The sequence below is a fragment of the Ailuropoda melanoleuca genome, chromosome 10 (assembly GCF_002007445.2).
Source record: "Ailuropoda melanoleuca isolate Jingjing chromosome 10, ASM200744v2, whole genome shotgun sequence".
NCBI lineage: Eukaryota > Metazoa > Chordata > Mammalia > Carnivora > Ursidae > Ailuropoda > Ailuropoda melanoleuca.
Window position 1 is genome coordinate 1,252,684 of NC_048227.1, and position 18,765 is coordinate 1,271,448.

Consider the following 18,765-nt stretch of genomic DNA (forward strand, 5'->3'; position numbering starts at 1 on the left):
CTCCCCCACACTTTCTGCTTCCCCTGCAGCCGGGGAGGGTCCTGTTTTTTCAGTGGCTCTGTTTCCTGGGTACTCATGACTGACTCGGCGAACCTCCCTAGCGGGTGTCCACGTTGGGGTACCCTGTGTGGTGGGAACCACCAGCTGAGAGTCCGGCACACAGGTGAGGAAAGCTTTGGTCCACACCATCTCTCAAAACGCTGGACACCTTACACTCTGAGACCTCATCTGTCCGAAGCGGTTCTAGAACCTTTTGACCAGTCTCAACTTGCTCCAGCTGCTCCTGGGGCAGCTGTCCTGGGTCCTCATCTCTCCAGGGCTGGCACTCGGGCTTCCTGTATCCACGTCTTGCTCCCAGGTTCCTGCCCTCATTTCATGGGCATGCATCCTCACAGGCTTCGTGAGAGGGAACGTTAAGGTAGGGTTTTCCAGACATCAAACCTTGGAAACAGAACTGAATTCCTCCCTGATGGCCCTGAGCATGGGGCTGGCTGTGAGCCGCCGTCTGGTCCTCGGGCACCAGGAGTCCGGCCCACGGCAGTTTTCTTGCTCCCCAGGCTGCAGTAGAGAACGGAGCGGCCTCTGTTTCTCCCTTTCCAGGGGGCGACAGGTCCCTTCGTTCCTGCATTTGTAAGTTCCACGACGACACATCCCAGTGTGGAGCGCCTCCCTCCGGCCCGCCACGAGTCCCCTGGGCCCCCGCCCTCTCCTGGGTGCCCCACGCCCCTCCTGCCTTCATCCGGCCTTCTGCTTTCCTGTTCACATACACTCCCCCAATTTTATAAGTCTTCTGTTTAGACTTTCATTTCACTTTTGGTGTTTTTAACTTCTAAAAGTTGATGTGTTTCCTCTGAAAATATTTTTCAAATTAAAGCAACACATACTTCCTCCTCTCTGGAGACATTTTGTACGATCCCCGGAGGCTTTCTCTTCCCACTTGTGCTGTTCTCGCCCTGAGGGCCTGACAGTGCTGGGCCTCTGCTCACAGCAAGCAGAGGGCCCCGCAGGTCCCGCTGGGGTAGGTGTGGTCTGGCGGGGCCTCCAGTGTCCGCCTCTGCGACAGGAGCCCATCCGGAGGGTGTTGTGGTGGCTGAAGGGAGAGCCGGGTGGGCTGTGGCGGGGGTCCTGGCACCCACGTGCACCACCTCCGCGTTCGCCTTGGCGTTCCCGTCCGGGGACCGTCTGAGGGCTGCAGGCGTGTCCGACCCAGCAGGCCCTACACGGAGCCCGACATCCTGGGTCACGAACAAGCTCCTGGGGAGGCCCTGCCACTGCGGGGCCTGCTCTTTGAGATTCAGGCTCTAAGAGGATAACCCTGGTTTTGTTTCCTCTCTTCATTTTTGCTGGGGGTGAGGCCACTGCCTACTGCACGGTGTTGTGTGGAAGACCTGGGGCCGATGCCTCGTAATTACACCCTCCGGCAAGCGCCCTTAATCCTCCTGCCCCGGGGCCACCCACCACCACCTCTGGCCTTGGGGGCTCCGGGGGCACTGCTCAGACAGGCTCTCGGCTCCACCGTTGCTCACGCTTCAAACACCCACCCACCCACTTTCCCGATTCCAAGTTTGCTACAGCAGCGCCTCTCTGTGGGTTTACATCAACCTTGAAATTCAAAAAATAAAACCCCCAGACCTCCCAAAGTGTGCCCACCGGCTCACCCCAGGTCAGGCTGACGACAAAGGCAGACGGGACAGAGAGGGGGCTGCGTCCAAGACCCCTGACCAAGAAGACACGTGGAGAACAAGTTCTAGGCAGGGCTTGGCACAGCTGAGGGAGACAAGGTGGCGGCTGGTGCCCGCCGCCTGCACGGGGACGAGATGACCCGCTGGAGAAGGAGGACGGCAGGAGCTTCACACAGGAAGACCAACTCGGAAACGCACAGAGAAAAGTCAAGGAAACAGCCGCCTTGCTCTGCAACACTGACGGCTCGGCGACCTCGCCAGAGCCATGGTGGGAAGTGCTGGGCAGGAGGCCCCTCCCGGCCATGCTCCGTGCGCTGAGAGGCTGGCTTCCGCACACGGCCCTCACCGCGTACGGTGACCCCAGGCAAGCGGGGGCTCCCTGACACTCCCCCCTTTGCTGGTGGGCCGCTTTTCTCTGCACCCGCGGGACTTGGTGGGAACAGGAGGGTCACCTTCCTGAGCCGGCGGTGACAAGCTGCGGGCTCCGGGGGGTCACCCTGATTTGCGGAGCTACACGTGTGGGTGCGGCCCACGTTAGAAAAGGCAGCTTCCCGAGTCCGGGCTCACCCCGCACCGCTGCTGACCTCTGCACCAGCACTCTGGGCTCTATGAAAGGTACTCAGACCCGTGAAAGATGGTCCCCATTTCCAAGGAGTGTCGGATCTACTCATGATTAATGGGACACGTATACATTGAAGAATGGCATTAATCTGCGTGAGGGGGGCTGGAAAGAGTTCAGCTACTTGCTTCCCCACTGCTACCGGAGTCCCTTCCTGCCGTGACCTGCAGCCCGCGAAGTACTCGGGCCCAGGCCCTCCCGCGGCCCCCTGCCCACAGTACGGACGCAGGGGTGAGGGACCTACCTGTCAGCTCCTTGGACGAAGGCAGACTCGCGACGGCCTCCAGGTCGGCAGGGATGGGGCCACCTCGCTCCAGGGCGTGCACGAGCTCCCGCAGCTGCTTGCACTCCTCCTGCAGTTGGGCCTGGTCCTCACGGAGCCGCTGCTTGGCTGCGCTGGCCGGGTTCATGCTCATGTGCAGCACTTTGGTTCTGCTCTGGTCGTAGCTGCCCTGCAGGACCACAGGGAAGGTCAGCACGGCCTGGACCCAAGCCGCGAGGCTTTGGTGATCGACGCAGGGCCTCAACACCAGAGAGTGAGGGCAGGGACTGCCGCCCCCTCCCCAGGCCTCTACGTCCTGACCAGCAAGCCATGATGGCGCCATTACCTGCCGCAAGAAGTGGTAAGGAATAGCTGGGCGAGAAAACACGGAAAAACCCGCGACACAGCCCTTCAGAACGCTGCAGGTGCTCGGGACCACCTGAGTACTTCTCCATCTTCCCACTCAACAGTGGTAAAAGCTAACAGGAGAAGCATCTCGAAAGTGCTACACTCAAAACACTCCATCGGCAAATGTTCTCACGCCTGCAGGCCTTGCTCCCATGCTCCCTGCTGTCTCAAGGTCCATAGATGGAAAAAAACAACACAGGACTTAGAGAAAGACTGAGAAGAGTGCTCAGAGTCCCCACGTGGCCGTGCCCCATGTCCCTGTTACTAACAGCCGAGGGCTGTCAACGGCTTACCAGGGTGGACGTGGACCTCGCTCAGCTGAGTCTACAAACACTTGCAAATGCAGCTGCCTGTGTCTTTCACACTGAACACGCATTCACATGGACGGCTACCTCCACACCCCACCATGACATGGCCCAGCCCAGCCCCTCCCCCACTGCCCTCGCCGCCCACTCCCCACACAGTTCGGCCTCTCTGCTTCCCAGGCACAGAGATCAGCCCCTGTCCCGCTTCGGGGCGCTGTTCCGAGCACTGGAAGGTTGGTCTGTCACACTCGGGAGTCCAGCTTGGGCCGTGGCCTCACGGATGACGTCACAGTGACGCACACATCGACGGTTGCCACGTGGTCAGATTCACTGGGTGCTGACAAATGCAGTCATGTGTCCCGGCCCCACACTCACTGCCTCTACAGTTCTGGCTTTTCCAGAACAGGGCTAGCTGGAGCCTTTTCAAACGGGCTTCTTTCACTTAGCGCTATGCACGGAAGGCTCCCCCTCTCCTTTGCTGGCTTGCTAGCTCATTTCTTTTTAGCGCTGAGTAACATTCCCTCTTGTGGACGCACCAGTTTGTGGGTCTGCTCACTTTCGAGGGGCACCTGGGTCGCTTCTGGTTTGGGCAATTATGGATAAGCCGCTACGAGCAGTCATGTGCCGGTTCCGTGTGGACACAGGGGTTCAAGTAACCGTATCCAGCTTTCCTCCTGCTTCATCACCTGCCTCTGCTGGGGCCCCTGTGCCCCACGGATGCCCCACAGGAGACCCCCTCCTCAGCCAGCAGGCCCACCTTGAAGGGCCCCTCTGCTGCTCCCGCTGCTACTGCCTGCCTGGCAGCTGCCTCCCGTGAAGGGGCAGGCCCCCACCCCACTAAGCGGACACCAGCCCACGCGGGCCCACGCGGAACCCCCTCTGCCTGACCCCGGAAACCAGCGTGAGGGGGGCCCTGCAACTGGGCGGGGCCATTGTCCTCAGTTGCCAGGAAAGGCTGGGAAAGAAGCCTCCTCCTTCCTGAGGCTGCAGCTGGAGGACGAAGGCCTCACTAACTGTCCACCATGTGTCCACCTCCACCCTCCCGGCCTGGAAGAGGCCTGTCCGCCCCGGGGAAAACAAAGTGAGCGACGCAGAGACGGAGAGCGAGTGAGGCCCAACCTCCATGCAGTGCTCAGTAAGCATGTGGGAATGACCTGGAATCTCAGACCTGACCAGGGCCCGGGTGAGCCCCTCGGCCTGCGGCAGGGGAGCATGGCTGCGGGGCCACCTGGCAGGTGCCATGATGCAGGAGTCTCTGCGGTGATGACTGGGAGCTGCTGATGCAAGGACAGATGGGAGACTGGGGGAAAGGTCGTCTCCCCAGTAAATGGTATGGGGGGGCGAAAAGATGCCCCAGTCACCCTGACCCCACCGCACACACAAACCCCGACTCCAGAGGAGGGCAAACCTACAAACAGAAGGTAAACAAAACAGCGTTAGAAGAAAACGCAAAAGGACATCGTGACCTTGGAGTAGACAGGTTTTTCTGAAACAGGTTCCAAGGTGCTGGCCACACGTGAGCACAAGCACGCTGGACTCAGAGCGAGAAGGCGACAGGCAGAGGCGACATGTGACATACGGAAACCTGACACAGGACTCACGCCCAGAATCCCTAGAGAGCTCACACAAACAAGCACGGCAAAATCAGACAATGCAAGGTTTAAGGTAGGCAAAAAATGCGAACACTTCGCACAAATGTCCGCAGGGCCAACGAAGCATGAAATGGAGCGCAAATTAATCGTCAGAGAGATGCTGATTAAAACGGCAGCAAGATACCCTGTGCTCCTCCCCAAATGCCTGGCCGGCACCGAGCAGATGGGAAACACCAAGCATCAAGGGTACCAAGTGGCCAGAGCTGGCACTGGTGAGAAGGGGCACTGACACAGCCGCCCTGAGAACGCCACTTGGCAGTGTGTCTGCTCGAGGAGAGCAGGTGGACGTCCTATGCCTGGAAACTCGGGGCCTCGCACAGACGGCCACCAGGATTCAGGCACCAACAGGTCCTGGTCCTGTGGTCCACGCCCATCAAACGCAGTGTGCGGTCCCCACGTGGAAGACCGTCCGTCCGGGAGAATGAGCATCACAAACAACACGGAACAGCGGAGCACATGCCGTAAGTCCCGACGGCACATCCCACGGCAGCAGGCCACACTGCTCTGTGCCGTGGAGGGCAGGAGGGGCCGGCACGGGGGCTCTGGATGCTGGTTACCAGCGCGGTCAGTCAGAGGAAACTCGCTTCTGGTGTCCTGCCCCACGGCCGTGATGGAAAGGTGCACCTGGACACAAGGACGGTCCAGACGGCACCGGAACTGGAGTTTACTCACGCTCGGGAGTGGGGGCAGGAACACAGGCACACACACAAACAGATACACACGTGTGTGCAGACAGGTGCGCGCGCACATGTGTGCACCCAGACACACACGCTGCCCACACCCAGACGGATGCACACACATACTCCTACAGACACACACGCATACACGGGCACTGAACTGACTTACACACATGTATGAAAGTCAGAGAACCCCAAGGGGAAGGGGCATGGAGACCGCTGCCCCGCTTCTGCTGGGCCTCTGCCACCCGTGGGATCTGCCTCTGAGACCCTGATGACCCTGTGCCAGCTTGGGGTGGGGGGGGTCTCACCTCTTCTCCCTCATGCTCTTGGATCTGCTGAGAGCAGCCCCAGCGTATGGTCTAAACGACCCGCCCCGTGCCCCAAGTGTGTGGACGCAGGGCAGCAGCCAGACTCGGAAGCTCCCCTCTGCAACGCCCCTGGCCCCCATGTAGGTGCTCCTGGGGGCTCAGGCACCAGGAGATGCCCCACCTGGCAGAGGCTGCTGCCTCCTCGGTCAGGAGGGACATCTGAGGGGTCACGGCAAGGGCCATGCCTCTCTGGCCATCACTCCCTGGCCTCCCTGACAAGGACATGGGCTGCCGCAGGGCAAGGGAGGGAGAGGGCCATCTCAAAGGCCTCAGCGTCTGCCGGAGCAGAGAGCTGCCGCCACTTTGAGGAAGGTCCCGGACCCATCCCACCAGGTGCTCTGGGAGGCCGGTGTCTCCTGAGCAGTTGGGCAGGAGGCCGCTGGCCCCCAACCCCATCCCGTCTCCATCAGCGAGGCCTCCTGGAGCAGCTGAACGGGCATGGCCCATCTTCCTTCCCGCTCGACCCGCAGTGATCGCAGTGACGTGCCCTCTCCTCTCCTCTTCTCTCCAACAATCCCACTTCCCACTGCCCTGGGGACTCCCGCCCACACGTTTCTCCTCTCTGTTCCAGGGAAAACGGGGTGGGGGCGGGACGGCAGCCTTTACTCCGATCATCTCATTCCTGGAAGGAGGCTGGCGGTGGACACATCCCTTATGTGAGGCGGGGTCAGCACAGGAGCTCAAGCTGCCGTGGCTGTGGTCCCGCCACGTCAATGAAGGACAGTGCAGCCACCATGGGGCCCGGAGGGGGGCAGTCGCCAGCTCAGACCCCCCGGATGAGCCCGGAAAGGGAGGAGGAAGGAGATATGGTGGAAGGAGCGGCAGGATCCTCCCCGATCCGTGTCCCACCTCTGGAAGGTAAAACACCTCCCAGTGTTACGGGCCCAGGGAGGGCAGCCCGCAAGCCCCCGCTGATGGGGAGGGCAGGGACACCAGCTTCGGCCAGAGCTGCGGGTCACAAGCCATGGCCCCGGGCCCCTCTCCTCTGGTGTCACCTCAGAGAGAGGGCAGGAGAGAGAGAGAGAGGAAGGCCACCTGTGGCCAGCAGAGGGCAGGGTGTGGCAGCCCGGTGGGGGCTCAGGGCCCCGAGGAGTCGGCTGGGGAAGGCACTGAGTGCGGAAGACTAGGGGCTCCACAAGGGTTTCTGAGAACCTTGTAAAAACCCCAAAGAAGAGAGACACCCTGTAGCTCCAGCTGAGTCATAGGCTCGGGGGCTGGGAGGTGGCGGGAGTCCCTTCAATGTGACGCCTGGGAAAGATCACCGGATGTGTGGACTCCATCGGCCCCGTGCAGCAGGGCAGAGGCCCAGGGGCGGCAGACGGGATGGCAGCTTGCTTTCTGGGCCTCTGTGGGCTTGGAGGAGGGGGCGGCACTCAGGGACGGAGTGCAGGCTTCACGGTCACACGCCTCCATCCACCAGCCCACTCTGCACCTGCGCCGGGCACCCAGGAGCAAGCCATGAGCCAAGCAAAAACACAGACCCGACCCTTGTCGCTCAAGTGTCGCCAAATGCTGTTCTTCCTTTGGTTTTCCTTCAACCCTTCAAAAATGGGCCTGGACCCACCCCTGCTGAGCCAGAGGGTCAAATCCCTCCTTCCCTCGGCCACAAAGCAGGCAGCTGGAGCAGGACACAACCACTGACACATTGTGGGGCGGGGGGCTGCACAGGGAGGCAGGTGCAGGGTGAAATCAGGGGACCCGCGCCTGGACATCGAGGTCCTGGGGTGTCCTCCTCTGTTGTGGAGACGCCAAACACACGTGGGCAGGAAGGACAACCAGCGCTCCCACCCAGGGCCATGGGTTCTGATGGGCGGCCTGTCGTTCTGTGGCGGTCCTCCCCTCAAGGGCGAACTGTAGGTATAGAAAAAATATGCTAGGGGATTTCAAGATCCCAGCAGGGCTTAGCCAGATGGCAGCGGACAGAGGGAGGAGCCCAAGAGGGGAAATTCGTAGTCTGATGAGGGTCTGATGAGTCAGGACCAATGACCCACTCTCTACAGTGGTCAACATGAGCAGGCCAGGCACGGGGAGGCCTCAGCCCCTGGTGTTCACAGCAAGGATGGCTCTCTGGGGTTGGCATCTAAGCCAATTCCGCTACACCGAGTCATCTCCCCACGGGGCGCCTGGGTGGCTCAGTCGTTAAGCATCTGCGCTCAGCTAAGGTCATGATCCCAGTGTTCGGGATCAAGCTCCGCATCGGGCTCCCTGCTCGGCGGGAAGCCTGCTTCTTCCTCTCCCACTCCCCCTGCTTGTGTTCCCTCTCTCGCTGCCTCTCTGTCAAATAAATAAATAAAATCTTTAAAAAAAAAAAAAAGAGTTGTCTCCCCAGTTTGGGGGTGAGCTACAAAGGCTCCCGTTCCTCACAACTCTGCCCATAGACAGCAAGACCCCACCCACCCCAGCCGGTGGTCAGCAGCCACTGTGTCCCGGCTGGGATGACCTCTGACCTGGCCCTCCCCGGGGAGCCCAGAAAGGCTAGCTGCAGAGCCCAGCGAACAAGGCCCTGTGGCCTGGCCTCCACCTGCAGGGGGGCACCTGTGTCACGGAGAGGACAGTGGGTACCTGCGGCTGGCACCAGGGTGAGGTTTGCTGCTGGCCACACTGCTTGCCGCGGCCTTGAGCTCCCCCACCTGGGGAACGTGGATGACCCACCCCTCAGGAATGTCGGGGACCAACAGACTGACATATATTGTAGTCCCTCATAGACTGTAAAGTTCTGTGCTGACGTGAACCATTTCTTCAGTGCATGGGCAGTGGCTGAAGCACACAGACACCGGGTAAAGAAGAGGGAAGGTCTCCTGGGCATGTCAGCTGACATGGGGGCCACAGCCGGACTCCCCAGGTGTAGGACAGGCCTCTGCCCATTCCCTCCATCCGGTGTGGAGCCGTAAGGAGCCAGGAGGGCAGGTGGGGCCGCATCCCTGACTCTGCTGGAGAGAGAGGACTCTGCACCCGATGGGCTTGCAGAGGGGGTTGGGGACGGCCAAGCACAGCCATCCGCTGTCCAGACAGCTCTGAGTGCTGCTTGGGGCCAGGCAGGTGGTGCCAAGCCTGCCAGCCCTAGGTCTTAGGAAGCAAGCTCCCCAACCAGACCAGTTCTGCAGAATCAGGCCATGGGGACGTCACGTGCCCTGAGAGCATACCCCGTGGCCCATCAATCCTGGGCATCCTAGCCCACCTGGCTTCTTTCCTCTTCATGGTCAAACTGACAAGGGAGCCTAAAGGCACAGTCTCCTGGCGTCACCCTTACTCTGCTCTGCTCCTGCCTGAGGATTGGCGTCCAACACGGGCGCCCCATTTCTCGGACCAACGCGAGCACGTGACAGAAATGTCCCCACGGGCACAACTTGCTCCCTCTCCCCACAGTTGGGGGCAGGCTGCTCCTCGGGAGACGTTCCCAAGCATGAAGACCCACTGCAGGCCTGAGCCCCCTCTCCAGACAAGCAGCTGCAGCAGGAAGGTTCTAGATCAGGTGTCAGTGCCCACTGCCCCGAGCCCTCCCCATGGAGTCCCCCTTGGCCTCGAGGTCGACACAGGGCCTCGACGTCTGTGTGCGCATCCGGCTTGCCCTCTTCTGATGCACTGGATGCTGCCCGCGGACACCAGCACAGCCTCCCCAGGACAGCCGGCCGCACAAGAGGCACTGGCTCTTCCAACCTCCCTGCAAGTCCACCCGCTGAACACTGGAGTAGTGCCCAGGGAGACCAGCAGGGAGTCACCCAGACGCCAGCGAGAACAAGGTGGCTGCTGTGTTAAGCCACTACGTTTTGGGGTGTTTATAACAAAGCAACAGGAAACGGATGCTGCCTCTCGAGGAGAAACAAGATGCAGCACCAAAGGCATCCTGGTCCCCACCCGGCGAGTGGCAGGCTCCTGGGGAGGCGCTGGGGCCATGCCTTCGGGATTCTGCAAAGTAAAAACGGGCTGAGGGGTTACGCTCCGACCTGGGTCACCACAGTGCTGGGAGAGTGTGCCGCTGACCCCTGCCCCGTCCGGATTGTGCTGGAAAGTGGGAGGCCTCACAGCAGCTAGGGTAAAGGACAGGCGCCACCCCTGGGAGGGCAGTCCCAGGCCCTCCCCCTGCTGTGGAGGCTGAGGGCCCACATGGCAGCACGAGGGACAAGGTGCCCCACACAGAATCCCTGGGTCGGGCACATGCCCTGCTCCATCCTTCACAAAACCCTCATTTTAGGGCAAACAGGTAGAGAGTGGGTCAGGGGAGAGAGGCTCGGGGCCCCGAAGTCTGGGGCAGGTGAGGCTCCTTCCCTCGGGTGCACTGGTCCAGGAAGACGAGTCTGGTGGGTTGCTCTCCTGTTTTCTGGAGATGGTTATTATGTGGGCCAGCAATCCTTTCTTCAAGTGGGCAGAAAGCAAATATTTAGGTTTCGTGGGCCGCACAGCCACTGCTGCCACTGTAGTGTGGGGGCAGCCACAGATGTATGTGGACACACAGGCATTGCCAGGTTTCAAGAGAACTCTATTTGCCAAAACAAGCAGCCTGCCGGACCTGGCCCATGGGCTCTGGTTTGCTGACCTTGGGTGGAAAGAATGTGAGGAGGAAATTAGGGGGTGGGAGGAGGGGTGGGGGGAGGAAGGTCCCCCCATGGGGATGTGGAATGGGCTATGTGGCAGGCCGCATGGAGGCCGGCCCAAAGGCTGGTGCCAGGGATGGAGGAGAGGCGGCCCAGGGCCCTGTCCCCAGCCCACGGAGCCGAGCCAGAGCACGCTGAAAACAACAGTGTGAGCAGACAGTGCTGGCAAGGATCAGAGACAGAAATAAGCACTCACGGACTGGAGGACAGCATGTGTGTGAGAGACAATGACCGCACCCAGCTGGCGGGCACGTGCCCTTCATCCCACATCACCCGGGTCCCAGCTGGTTCTCAAAGTCACATGGCCTGCAAGGGGCTCAGGAGAATCCTGATAAGCCGGCAATCCTGAGGGCGGGGGACAGCAGGAAGACCCCTACCTACACTATGAGGTGCCAGCGATGCCGACACCGGGAAAGATGGTGAACTCACGGGAAGGGAATCGAGAGCTCAGAGGAGATCCTCATGTCTATAGCCAACGATTTTCTAAAAGGGTGCAAGACCACTCAAGAGGGGAGAACAGTCCTTCAGTTCACACGTCTGGGACCACAGGACGTCCACAGGCAAATGCGTGAAGCGGGACCCCTACCTCACACCATATGTAAAACTGAACTCAAAATCAAACACCTAAGCGTAAGAGCTAAGACTACAACTCTCAGAAGAAAACGTGACTGTAAGCCTTTGTGACACTGGATTCAGCCGCACATTCCTGGGCAGGATGCTAGAAACAAAGAAGAGAAGAAAAAGAGAAACAAACTAGACGTCATCACAATGAAAAACTTTGTGTTTCGAAGGACACCATCAAGAAATGGGAAGAAATGGAGAAAATAACTGTGAGCTACACATCGAGTATCTGACTCATACCCATTATGGTGACTCAGTGGCGACAACAACACCAGGTAACAGATTAAAAGTGGGTCTGACAACATCCTTCTCTGAGGAGGAGACACAGAAATGAGTAAGTATGTGACAAGATGCCCAAAGCTGATGTCATCGCTCATCAGGGAAGGGGAAACCCAAGTCCCCACAAGGTAATGCGCATTGGCGAGGGTGGGGAGGAGCCGGAGCCCCACGGACCACTGCTGTGGATTTAAAATGGCACAGCTCCCATGGTAACAGCTCCTCGAGTGGTGAAGTGTGGAGTCACCGTACGGCCCAGCAAGCCTACATATACCGGGGTCTGCCCAAGAAAAATAAAATTGATGCCCATGAGGAAACGTTCGCAGCATTGTTATTCATAGCAGACGAAAGGCGGGAAGAACCCAAACATCCATCCACTGGTGAATGGGTGAACCAAACGTGGCGTGTCCACATGGCGGACCGTTACCAGCTCTGACACCCGCGACAACACATGCGATCCTTGGACACACGATGCTGTGAGAGAAGCCCCTCACAGAGGACCCTGTGACAGGACTCCACGCAAACAAGACATCCAGAACAGGAAGCCCCCCGCGGGTGGCAGGCAGGCGGCGGTGGGGGCTGCCGCCGGGGTGGGGGGGCTGCCGCGGGGCAGGAGACAGAAGAGCCGCAGTGGAGGGCACCGGATGGCTTTCTGAGGTGATGAGAGTCGTATGCCATCTGTGAGTCCACCAAAACCACGGAACCGCTCTTCATCTCGAATGGATGAGGTATGCAGTATGTAAATCCTATCCCCATAAAGCTGTTTCTAAAAAAGAAAAAAAAAAAAAACCAAGAAGAAAGGAAAGCGCTGGGGCCGAGGGCCGGCGCCCAGATGGAACAGCAGCCCCAGGCTTGGTAAGGGAATGCATGCTGGCTGCGGTGCAGGCCCCCCGACTCCCACGTCACCCCGGGGCCAGATGGAGGAGCCAGGGACGCACCTGTCTGGCCAGGCACCCCTCAGCTGTCCTGTGCAGGGCCCAACAGCTGGGCCCGGACCCTGACTGCAGCAACCACAGGCTGCCCGTTCTCACCAGCGGCGCTGCCTATCTCCAGGGCCTCAGGATGCACCCGTCTGGCTGCCAGGCCCCAACATCTAAGCCTCCAGGGCACCCTTGTGCCTCCGTGCCTCCACGGCCGGTCAGAATTCACCACCACGGTCCCCCTCGAGGGACGCTCTCTGACCTCATGTTCTCAGACCAGCTTCCTGTGTTCAGCCTCCCCCACCCCGGGCCCTCAGGGCCCCTGCAGCCCCCCAGCAGCTGCCTGCACTTGCCGCCCAAGACCCCGCACACTGCCAGGCCCCCATCCCAAGGGCAGAGCTCTGTTGTCTGGTACCGCTGGCTGTCCTCCCTAGAGATGTCCGGCAGGAGCCAGGCCACTTGGCTCAGGTCTGTTTCATCTGGATCTTTGGCACGTGGGGGCTTTGGGGTGCCTAGCACGTGTGGACCAGGCCTGAGACCGCAAGGTGGGGCACAGGCCAGCCTGGGTCCCAGCAGAACAGAAGCGGCTTCTTGGCCACACTCTCTGCTGCTCAACTGGCCAGGCGCCGGAACGGTCGCAGCGAGGCCTGGTTGGCGGGGAGGAAGCGGAGGGTGGGGTACACAGGCTGAGTTCTCAAGATGAGGCGTCAATGCCCTGAGGGCCTGGGTGTGCCGTAGTGCCTGGAACCTTCCACACTGGGCTTAGAAAGCGAAGGGCTGGAGGAGGTGAGGGGAAGAGAAGCTGGCGGGTGCAACCGGGGCCACCCAGGAGTCTGTCCCGGTGTGGAATTGGGAAGTGCATGGACTAGGTGACCAGATGCTGTCTTCCAGGGGCTAGAGTGGATTGGCTCCCAGGGCAGCCGCCCATGGGCCCCACCAAACTGGACGTGGGCACCGTGGTCATCCTGGGATGTCACACAGACCCCATCCTTCTCCCCGTCACACGCCTACAGAGCTGTCACTGGGCAGGCAGGGGCTGAGCCATGTGTCAGGGCCACAAGGCTGGGCAGTGCGTCCACGGGGCTTTGCCTGCTTCGCTGCCCCCTCTCGGTGCAAGGAGGCCATCCTTCTGCTTCTGTGTGGGAAGCATGGTGTGGTGGACACCAGGGAGGCCCAGGAGCGGAGGGGGACACAGGCGCCCATGGTCGGCTGGCCACGGGACGTCCAGCCCCCAAGAGCAGGGGCTCCACAATGGTTCCAGCAGGCGGGGATCCCGTGAGGACAAGGCTCTGTCCCATCTCCCAGACCAGTGAAGGGAACCCACTGCCTCGCCCGCAGCCAGTGCCCCATAAGGGCAGCACGCCTCGTGTAACCCTGACTTTGTTGACGACCTCCCACCCTGAGGGGAGGGCAGGCCCCCAGGGCCCGGCGCAGGAGCTGACCGGGCATAAGCGCTAACACCTCAGCCAGGAGTGGTTCCGCAGGCAGAAGCGCCGCGCCATCGGGGGCTGACACATCCGCGCCGCACATTGGGACAGAGCGGGCAACTCTGCTGAGAGGTGCGCCGGGAGGCGGCTCTGAGGAAGAAAGGGGCAAACGGCTGTGACGCGCTAAACGTATGTCCCCTTATTCCATTCGCGGCTGAGACGCTGGCGGTACTGACAAGAGTCTCAAAAGGAAAAGTTCTGGGCTTCCTTAGACGTGCTGAAGCGATCCTCACGACACGTCTGTGTCCCTCGCGGCGGGAGCTGGCGCTTCTGCCAAAGAACGAGCCAGTCGAAGCAGAAGACCAGGACTGGACATGGGGTTTCTGGGGTCACGGGGGGCATCTGCTGCACGTCTTTGGGGAGACCAGCCGTGCACCGGGTGGGGCGGGGTCGCTATGTGTGCCCTGCTCGTCCCCCCCCAGAGCCCAGAGGCTCCTGCCTTGGCTCCACAGCACGGATTCTCTTCTTTCGCCCTGACTCTGTGCCAGCTCAGAGGAATGGCCACTTCCCTCTGCATCCAGGCCTGCTGCGCCCTTGTCCTGAGTCTTGCGGGGAGAGGGGTGGCGGGCAGCGTCTGTGGCCCCTCCATCCCAACCTGTGTGGGCCCTTTCCCACCTGCAGAAGAGCGAGGGCAGGGGCCGCCATCCCTGAGGACCTTCCAGGCCCGGTGCTCACGGGCCTGCATGGAGCACAAGCCCCAGGAGCCCCTGTCCAGCCCGTGGCTGCACGTGCTGCGGATGGCAGCCCTGGCAGCCCAGGCGAGGAGCTGGCTGCCCTCGGCCCAGGGCCCAGGAGGGAGGGCGCCTGCCACCCGGGCCTGATGCGCATACCAACAGGCCCTGCTGGAAGAGGCAGGGACGCAGGGAGAATTTAACAGCATGGTTAAGTAAGTGCTGGTCCTCATGCATATTTATAAATCACCCGACCTCAAAGCTAAATCAATATCTCTCCCAGCTGAAGACAGCACGGCTCAGGGAGAAGAGTGGGGGCCTGGGGGTGCCCGCCAGGTCTCAGGGGCAGGTCCGGGCTTCCTAGATGGGGAGCGCAGCCCTCTCCAGGCCCTGCTGCTGTGACCTTGCCCCCCCAACCCTGCGTCTTCTGCTGCCTGCTGCACCCCAGCCCGTGGACGCGCTCTGTATAGTCCAGGGCTGGAGCTCCTGGCGCTTAGGAGCTATGTGACCTCGGGCAGGTCCCGAAGGCACAGCTCTTGTGTCCTTCTGCCTCACGGGCAGTGGGGAGCCAGAGGGGTTCCTGCTCACAGGGACACTCCCTGGCTCTGAAGCCTTAGACACTCAGCAGGCCTCATCCCCCAGAGTGGGAGCCCACGGGGCAGCGTGCTAGCTGCACGTGGACAGTAGGGAGTGGTGGCAGGAGTCATGCAGAGCCCTACAGGCTGAGCCTCCCCCCACCCCGCCAAGATCTCCAGCCATCGTGAGCCACTGGCTCATCGTGAGCCACTGAGGCCCAGAGAGGACTGGAGGCCCATGCAGCTGCCCAGGACTGGTCATGTGGGGTGGGGGGTGAGGGAGAGAGAGGCCCAGGGCTGGTGGCCACAGAGGCAGGTCCCTGGAGCCCTTGCTCAAGCCACAGACATTTCACTGAGGGGCAACAGGTGCTCTACAAGCCTCCCTCCGGCCCTGGGCCGACACAGCCAAGGAAGAGGCCGGGGACCACACAGGCCTCGCCCTTGCCTCCTCCATTCCCCCTCGTCCCTCAGGGTAGAGGCCTGATTCAGGAGCTGGGCACTCCGGGATTCTCTGTGTCCAAGCCTGCCGCCTCTCAATGGGCTGTACTGATTTATGACGGGTCTGCGTGCATATCGTGTCCAGCGCCACACGGCCAGCCCTGAAGGGACAACCCACGCAAGCCACTGAGGGGTCTGGGGCCCCTGGTCAAAGGCCCTCCCAGGCGGATCCAGCAGCACAGCAGAGGGACGACGGAGCCTGGGGGAGCAGGGCCTGCCTGGGCCGGGACACAGGGGTGAGGCCTTTCTCATACCACCCTCTGGGCAACCACCATGCCCACTTCCAACCCAGTGCAAGAGAATGCAGCAGGATGGGTTCATCCTCCAACAGCCAACTGACAAAGGTGAGCAAGGTAGGGTATGTCCTGTGCTGGCCAGAGGAAGGCAGTCAGGGACAGGGGCCAGAGGTAACCCTTGCCCAGCCAGGCCTGATGCTGGCCTTCCTCGGGTACAACATCCGGAGCGAGGCCACTGTGCTGACTCTCAGAGCCCAGCCCCAGCTCAGAGGCCGTGCCGTGGTGCTGGTCGGGAGCTCTGGTGGTGAGCTGTGATGTTTCCAAGAAGTAGGAGGGCAGGACCCGCAAGGACGGCTCTGGTGGCCTTGGGCACCAGAACAAGCTGCATACACGAGGCTCCTAGGCTCTAGGGCTCTACCCAGGAGCTCCAGGGTTGCTCCAGAAGGGCGGGCAACCAACGCCACGAGGGCGTCAATGCCTCCCTCCTCCCGGAGACGAGCAGGGGTGCCCATCCTTCTCTGCGCCCGCACTACCAGCAGCTCGGCCACACGGGCCAGACACAGAGCTCCCTTGGCCCTAACCACAGAGGCCTGGCTTAGCTAGCCGGGCTCCTCCTCCAGGTTCCAGGAAGACCCCTGGAGGTGGCACTTCCCTGTACTAGTTCTGAGACGAGATCGAGTCTCGCTCCGAACCTCAGTTTGCTGGTCTCCCAGATGATGATGCTACTGCCCGCCGTCCCCAGCGCATGGGGAGAGGGGACATGTAAGCAGTCTGAAACCTAAGTACACAGTTACAGTCCAGCAGGACCCCCGGTGTGAAAACCAATCCTGACGGGTATCGCTCACGTCTGCCAGACGCAGCCCAGACGGCCACGTCTCCACATGGGCCCACATGTCCCAGGACCCAAACCTTTCCAGAGCCGTCGGCAAACCGGGGGGCAGGGAAGCACGGGTGTAGGCCTGCTCCCTTGAAGCAAAGAGGGGCAGAGACCATGGCACGCGGGGTGCAGGCACAGGACAGGGGTCTCCCCGGTGGCCATCAGCACCGGCCTCATCCATTCTCCCTCCAGAGAGGCTCAGAAGCCGCGAGAACGTCAGAGCCTGAGGTCACATCCTGGGATCCTGCCCACTCAGGACAGCAGCCTTGTACTATACACCCGGCCACTGCAGCATGCCAACGCGGCGGCCTCGCTTTCTAGAGGCCCTGGGCCTCGGGAGGGCCAGCCGGCTGGGCAGAGCCTGGGGAACCGCCACGACCACCCTCACGGGCCTGTTCTGGTGCCCTCCCTGGCACAGCTGCTCATGTGCAGGCAAATGCTGACAAAACAGCCCCCTGCTGAACTTGGGTTTCCACCAAGTGCATCTGACAGGCCAAGTGGTGGCAGAAGGGACAGGTCAGTGGAAGATGGAGCAGTCAGTCCAGCGGCTGGACCCTGGGAGGGGAGAGCAGAGGCCTCTGGGGATTTCTGTACAGATGTGACAGGGTCCCCACTAGACAGACCCAGCAGACCTGGAAGACCCTCGTGTCCTGCCAGCCTGAGCTGGGCCCCAGCTCTGCCAGCCACTGGGTGAGTGCCCTGACTCAGGTCGGGAGGGGGATCGGGGCAAGGAGAGTGGAGACAGCAAAGACCGTCAGTGTGTGCGCCCGTCTGTCTGCCGTCCTCTCCCTGACGCACACGCCTCTTTGACTCTCCCGTGCCACCTCACCGGACTGCGTGCTCTCATTACACTGCCCCTGACCTCAGGCTCTCATCAGCAGACAGAGGACGGCGAGCTCGGCAATGACGGCACACGGTCACCACCCTGATTTCCACCAGAGTTCTCCCAAAGGGAACCTGTCCTGAGATGCTTGTGAGCAGTCTGCAGGGAGCCAGGAAACACCTTGTCCGGTTAGGAGAGCTGGACGACGGCCATCGCCCTCCCCCAGACCCTGGACCTACGCAGTCAGCTGCTGCCACAGGGGCTACCCTACAGGCCCCCCAGAGAGGGGCTGCTCCAGTGCTGGCATTGGCAAAACTCTGGGTGTGGGGGGCAGCAGAGGCAGGTGAATGGGGACGACTGGCCACACTGACTAATGGACCTTGGCTCAGCTGCCCAGCAAACAAACCCACCAATGCTCCTGTCCAGGGGCTGGGCCCTCCGGAAGCTTCATCACATCAGGGCAGGGATACCAGCCACCCACCTAAGCACCCAGGGCTGTGCTTCCGGGAGGGGGAGGGACAGGCCTCCTCCCTCACGTGCTCGTCCTGCTGGCCTGAGGCTGCTGCTCAGGACACCAGCCCACCTGCCATCCGCAACATCACTGAGCGGGCCAGCACGGCCCCGCTCGGCTGGGCCGACGAGCAGAAGCTCTTGAAGTCAGGCACCCCTGGCTGTCATGGTCTCCCCTTCAGAGAGAGCCAACGCGGCTGCAGCCGGAGTCCCACCCGCCTAAGCTGCTAGGAGCCGGCAGAGGCAGGACAAGCCGGCAGAGGCAGGACCGGGCCCGCGAGGGCAGAGAGCTGCGGTGCCCACCGTCCTGAGCACTCACCACGGACGCCAGGCGCTTTGCCCCTCCTGCTCAAGGGCCCTGCTCCACACGTGGCGGAAAGTGCTCAACAAAGCCACCCACGTTTTTTTTCATTGCAGTAAGATACATATAAAATTTACCACTTTAACCATTTCTAAGTGTCCAGTGCAGGGGCACTGTTCCCCCATCCGGCTCTAGAACCTTCCATCCCCCACACGGAGACCCTGTCCCCATGACGCATGGACCCCCACCCACTCCCCGGGCCCCATCGTCTACTCTGCGTGTCTGAGTCTGAAGACTCTGGGACCTCGTGTGAGTGGGGTCCCTGTGCGTGTCCTTCTGTGTCTGGCTGGTGTCCCTCCGCCTCCCGTCCTTGGGGCTCGTCTCCATGCGGCAGGGGTCGTT

The 18,765-nt window shown here is 61.3% G+C and overlaps 1 protein-coding gene across 8 annotated transcripts in view; it reads right to left on the reverse strand.

Moving 5' to 3' along the window:
- The window catches only part of MAD1L1 (mitotic arrest deficient 1 like 1), a 336,658-nt gene that overhangs the window by 69,086 nt on the left and 248,807 nt on the right, over nucleotides 1–18,765 (reverse strand). For all 8 annotated transcript variants that reach the window (XM_034669697.1, XM_034669696.1, XM_034669698.1 and 5 more), the window contains one exon: nucleotides 2,546–2,753. In XM_034669697.1, the coding sequence (XP_034525588.1) occupies nucleotides 2,546–2,753 (208 nt within the window). The remainder of the gene's footprint in view (nucleotides 1–2,545; nucleotides 2,754–18,765) is intronic.